We start from the raw sequence: 6,109 nt of genomic DNA, 5'->3' as shown, positions 1-6,109 counted from the left end.
TGAGCCCAAAGAACCCAGGGAGGTCAAGTTTGGGTAGGCAGGAGGTGAGGGCCCAGTAATGGAGCGGGAAGCCCCAGGAGTCACACACCCAAAGTCACCCTGGGGTGATTGGTGAGGGCAGGGACTGGGCTTCTTGCTGAAGGGGCAGGGCTGATTGACAAGACTTTGGTGGGGGCAGCCCAGAGGTGCCGGGGTTGGGGGGCCCAGTTTGGTGTGCCTCAGGAGTGATATGGACTCTGGTAGTGGTCTTGTCGTCAGAGGGGATCTGTGGCTGGGTTGGGGGGCCATGACCTGGCGCATTTTTACCTTTCTCTTGGCTAAGGCCAGTTTACTCTGTCGAGTTTCTTCTGCCATCGCAGGGTGGGAAGGGAAGCGGGATTGGGGCTACGTCAGCAAAATCCCAGCGAGCACTGATCAACGCCTCCAGTCACCTACCAGGCAGCTGAGCAACTGAACCAGAGGAGGCGTAACCAGGGCTCCAGTAGAATGCAGAAAAGGGGCGTGGCCTTAATGCTCCAAGCCCATTGGTCAATTAGAAAGATGAAAGGGAATTGGGGCGTGGCCAATCAGCAGGCAGCAATGTGTCCAGAGGGGCCTGTGGCTCACAAGGAAAGCTGCCCATGCAACCACTGTCCCCACCCACTCTGAGAGAGGGAAGGGGCCGCCCAATCTGGGAGAGGGAAGGGGCCGGCTTTTGTTTTAAAAGCTTTAAAACTTTAAAAACAAATGTGTGTATACTTTATATATGTGTGTGTCTGTGTGTGTGTATGTGTTCCTCCAGAGCTGTCTTCATTATCGAGCTTCTATGCAAGGTCTTTGATTTTGGTCTGTATTTTTCATCTTCAAATACAGTACAAAAATTACCAGTATTACCTTAACTGAGATACAGAGCCTATAAAAATGGAAAATCTATAGCATGCTTGATGGTTAATGAAGCAGACTATATTATCCAAATTCCAATAAGATAAGATAATCACAATGATTTCTCTTTTTTGGAAAAACATTTCTTTTATTCTCTTATGTTCTTGTTACGATTTTTTTTTCTTAAACAAGAAACAAGTCTAATATCTGTAGAAACACAAAGCTTTTGTGCCTCTGACTTTGTGATCTGCCCGTCTCAGCCTCCCAAAGTGCTGGGATTACAGGCTTGAGCCACCGCGCCCGGCCTACTTCTATATTTTCTACAGATCATCTTTGTAACAAGAAGGAAGCAAACCAAATGAAAATGAAATGAGTTCTCTCAAAAAGAATTAAGATAAGAAGAAGGCACACAAAGTAATATAAAATGTATCTTATGGTTTATATAAAATTTTTAATAAAAGTACCTTCTTTGCTCCAAGCTACACTCTGGCTTTGCCTTTGAGTCAGGTGGCATTTCTTTGCACGATGACCGGTTCTATTGAGTAGGCACTGCTTCAGCCCTACAGGAAGAACGAAACATCTCCGGAACACAGCAGTATTCCTGATTCCCATTTGAGAAGGCCTAACAAAATGGCATATGCCTCAACAGCAGCAGATCGGTGTTAAAATGTCTGGAGACAAGGGGAAAAAGTAAAATTGGACCATTTCCAGAATCTCACCAAAGCCAACAAACTGGCGTTCTAAGTGCCCAACCATGAGCAAGTTAGAACCTTAAATAAAAGTCACTCTTAATGCCGATCCTAGCATAGATTCACCACCAAGTACAATCTCATTTTACTGGTTGACCTTTTTCATTCTTTAAAGTAGGGGCTATGAAAAAAAAAAAACACTAAACTTTCTTTAAGAGAATCTAGCTTAAATCTAGCTTACATAATCAAAACACTCTATTGAGGGTGAAAATTGAGTATCATAAGAAAATCACCTGTTTTGTGAGAAGTTCCATACATAATGCTCTTCTACCCAATATATACCTTAAAGAGAAAAAAGAAAACATACAAAATAATCTCAAGAATTATTCCTGCTTAAACAATTTCTACGTGCCATTACTAAGAAAGCAAGCACACAGTAAAAATGAGAAGAGAACATGTAAGCATGAACATACTGGCTAGGGATATAGGGCTATGAGTAATTTAAAAATTCTAATGGTATTACTCTCATGTAATTGCTCTGAAATTCTAGTCAATTGTTTGAAATGACTCTTAGAACAGGATTCTTTGACATTTTTATGATGTCAAAAACTAAGAACTTAACCCTAAATATTCCAAAGAATAGGGGCAGAAGAACCTGTTTCCTTAAATGCATTTGAGTATTCTTTACAACTGCAACTTTCTCTCCCATCCTGTGATGGCCAAGAGTTTTTCCTCTGACAATGGCACTGACCTTACCCGATCCAAAATATGAACATCTGCATCGTTTCATGGTTGGAATTGTTTTTCTCCATTCTGTTGTGAGAATCAAACGGTTCAGACCATGTAGCTCCTCTCTGGGACTCCTCAAGTCCTTTCTAGATCTGAGGACTATTCTCTGAACCAAAGTCAACTTCTGGGGGTGTACCAGATCTCCCATTAGAAAAGTATTTATATCAAGACGTTTTAACCTTTTAACTCTTTCTCAAACAAAATGATTTCATTTCTCCTTTACTGTTACTTTAAACTTCAAAATACACAGATAGCATGCCTAAATTACAATCAAGGGAATGACAGTTTTAGAACACAAACTGTGGTAATTTTGAAAACACAAAAGCTAAGACCACTAATTAGGTCTATGTGGACACCAAGTCCACCACAACCTGTTCTGTCCTCTGGGGCTCTGCCCATACCTTTCCCTTGCCTGAGATTCCTTCTGCTTCCCACCCTTCCAAATGCTCTATCTCCCCCCAGAAAACCTGCCAAGAGCACTCCAGCCTGCACATCTTCCATTCCAGCTAACCAAAGGCATCCTTGTGTTGTCTAAACTGAATTATTTTGCAGAGAAGGCATCTAAAAACTTCTACTGTAGACTATTCACCTTCATAATTGTTATCATGACATTATTCAATAATAAAATGAGGGCAAGAAGTCCTCTTCACTCCCTTATCCTGGAGAATCCAAGTCAGTGTCTTTCCCACTTGCTTTGCCCAAACCCTGGGACCTTTCAAAGTAAAAGTTTAATGGAAGGGAAAGAAAATCTAAAAGAAAAACTCTCCAAAAAATTAAACTCAGGCAAAGAACCATGAGATTAAAAATTTTTATTCTTTATGTATTTCATTTCTGAAATGTAGAAATCTGTCTCCCACTCCTTAAATCTGCCACTGGGCTAAGAGAGTTTTGTATAGAATGTGCACTTACTGATTTAACAGAATTAGAACATCCAGGCACTCACTGAGATTTTGCTTCCACAATCACTCGAAGTCTAGTGATTAGTTAATGAGTTAACACCACACTTGATCTTCACATTTTGGAAACTCTGACAGTAGATAGGGACTTGTTTTGGGAAAGGAAGTATACAGTAGATATTGCTACCCATTGCCCAGCCACCACCACCTTTCCTTTAAAGTACCCCCACTCTTCCTTTAAGGTTTCAGAGTCTCAGAAAGTGGGAAGAAAGGAAGTTTTTGCATTTTCAGATCAAAAGAAAGTACATTTGTGCAACCACATAATACCTATGCAAAGGTTTGTTGAAATCTAAACACAAGACAGAAGTAGTTCTAGCACCTCCGCCAAAAGTAAGGTCAGTAAACTGTTCCTTAATATACACTTTCAGCAGCATCGACACCTAAAAGTGTTTGACTTTACTACTGTACTAAATTAAATTACATTCATTTTGTCAATATGTGTTCCAAATTCCTACTGCTCTTTGTCTCCAAGGGGTTCCTGCTGAATATTGAGACAGTTGAAGATTACTAGGGGAAAAAATTCTGAATAATTGAAGTAAGGGTCATCTAAAGATAATACGCCACATATACAGACGCAGTCATATTTTCAACTTTAAAAAAGTTTAGTTGTCAAAGTTGTACAGCAAATCCTATCCTAAGCTTAGCCTCTTCAGGCATTTGATTTATAATCACTGTAAAGAAAAGCCGGTCACAAAATGCCACATTTTGTATGATTCTAGTTATATGAAATGTCCAGGAGAGGCAAATCTACAGATAGAAATTAGATCAGAGGTTGCCAGGATCAACGGTGGGGGAGACGGGTACAGGAAGTGACTGCTAATGGGCACGCGGTTTCTTTTTGGGGAGATGAAAACGTTCTGAAATTAGGGAGTGGTAATGGTTGCGTAACTCTGAATACACTAAAAACCACTGAACTGTACACTTGAAGGGTGAGGCTTATCATACAAAAACTATATCACAATAAAGCTGTTAGTTTAAAAAATGTTTGGCTATGTCAAGAAACAAAGAAATAGGGTCATAGCTAGAAGATGTGGGATATAAAATACATGGAACAAAACTGCTCAATAATCTATCTAGAATCACACAGTACTTAAGCTTTACCCTGACTGAAATCATGAGCTTTGTGTTTTATTGGTATTTCACATTTTTTACTTCTTCTAAGTCAGCCAATAATTCCTTCTCCTCACTTAATAGTTGACTACAAAGACCAAGCCATTTTGATTCTGCCGCCAATGAGCTTTCACATTGAATTCCTCCTTCCATCCCCATGACTACCAAACCAATGTAAGTTCTCCTTACTTCACTCTAAGACAACAGCGTGGCCCTCAACTACTGTCAGGTGCAGTGGCTCACACCTGTAGTCCCAGCATTTTGGGAGGCCAAGGCAAGTGGATCACTTGAGGCCAGGCGTTCAAGACCAGCCTGGTCAACATAGTGAAACCCTGTCTCTACTCCTACCTAGGTGACAGAGCGAGACTCCGTCTCAAGAAAACAACAACAACAACAACAAACCCCAAAACAAACCACACACACAAAGAATGAGGAGGAAGTTTGTTTAAAACAAGAAAATCAAAATTTAAGAACATAGACTTTCAATTAAAGAAAAAAAAAGATGGACTTTCAAGACAAAAAGACAGGGATAAACTTAATATTGCCAAAAAAAAAAAAAGATCAGCGACATCAACACGACCCTGGGGGCCCGTGGACAACTCCTGGCTGCAGGTGCAGAGCGTCCTGGCTGGACGCAGGTACCAGGGCTGCCCCCATGGCCCCAAAGCACCCTGGCCTCCATGGCTGAGCCTGGGGGCTCTTGGAACAGGCTCTGTGCCCAAGCTGGCAGACGTGGGTGCTGTTTGGAATCGTCAGAGAGCTCGTGGTTTATGGTGGAAGGACTGAGAGCTGGGAGGGGGTTGTATGTGGGGCTGTACTCTGAGGCCACCAGAGGCCTAAGAATGTCATCCTGGGCACGCCGTACCTGTTGTGCCGTCTGAGTCATGCTGCCAGGGCAGGGCATCCAGCTCCCAGCCTGGGAGTGCTGAGAGCCAAATCCACTGCAGAGCAGGGGTGAGAGTCAGGGTCCCACCTCCTCTATCTGTCGCCAATCCAGTGGTGACCTAGGATAAAACTTCGAGAGTCCCATACACACGGTCAACCCACAACACACCTCACAGGCCAGGTAGGGACACACAGCCCCCTTCCCTCCCTCCCAGGTACCGTCATAGCTGCCAGCGTGTGACGGAAGGCAGGGTCCCTGGTCCCCGCTGAAGCACTATCGCAGGCCAGCAGGCTCACACACCTTGGCCTGTTGCTCCTAGAGGTCGCCTCTGCTATTCAGCCAAGGGGACCACAGTGCCTGGTGTCCTGGCTGAGCTCTGCCCGGCAAGCCCACCCACCTCCCCTGCCATGGACTCTCCCTCTTCTGTTTTTCCCAGCAGGAAGGGCCCAGCCTCACCTATACAACCTGCAACCCCCAACAAGCTGAGGCTCCCCTATTAGACTTATAAGTCTATAGCCAGTGGCATCCGGCTGCCTGCCCTCCCTGCCTCCCCCAGGGTCCCTTCAGAGGATCCTGGGCGTTCTGACCACCCAGAGGGTTCTCCGGCGATCACTCCAGCCATCCATCCCTTTTAGCTTCATCATCCTGGTTCAAGCAGTGTTCCTTCTCTATCAGGCCTGGTGGCTGTTGCGTTGGGCTCCCCAAGGCGAGAGGTGGCCCCGGACCAGTGGGTTGGAAGACAGGGTGACCAGAGAAGAGGGAAGCCCCAGGGGGCGAGCATTGGTCTTAACAGAGGGTGCACTGCCTGGGTGCCGTGG

The 6,109-nt window shown here is 44.2% G+C and overlaps 1 protein-coding gene across 1 annotated transcript in view; it reads right to left on the bottom strand.

Moving 5' to 3' along the window:
* LOC105546033 (golgin subfamily A member 8I-like) overlaps nucleotides 1-354 on the bottom strand; it is a 4,603-nt gene extending 4,249 nt beyond the window's left edge. Inside the window, exon 1 of the mRNA XM_011989132.1 lies at nucleotides 307-354. Coding sequence (XP_011844522.1) covers nucleotides 307-354 — 48 coding nt within the window. The remainder of the gene's footprint in view (nucleotides 1-306) is intronic.
* Nucleotides 355-6,109: the final 5,755 nt, after the last annotated feature.

This window comes from Mandrillus leucophaeus, unplaced genomic scaffold (genome assembly GCF_000951045.1).
Source record: "Mandrillus leucophaeus isolate KB7577 unplaced genomic scaffold, Mleu.le_1.0 Scaffold347, whole genome shotgun sequence".
NCBI classification, from domain to species: domain Eukaryota; kingdom Metazoa; phylum Chordata; class Mammalia; order Primates; family Cercopithecidae; genus Mandrillus; species Mandrillus leucophaeus.
This window is presented reverse-complemented; position numbering and strand designations above follow the sequence as displayed.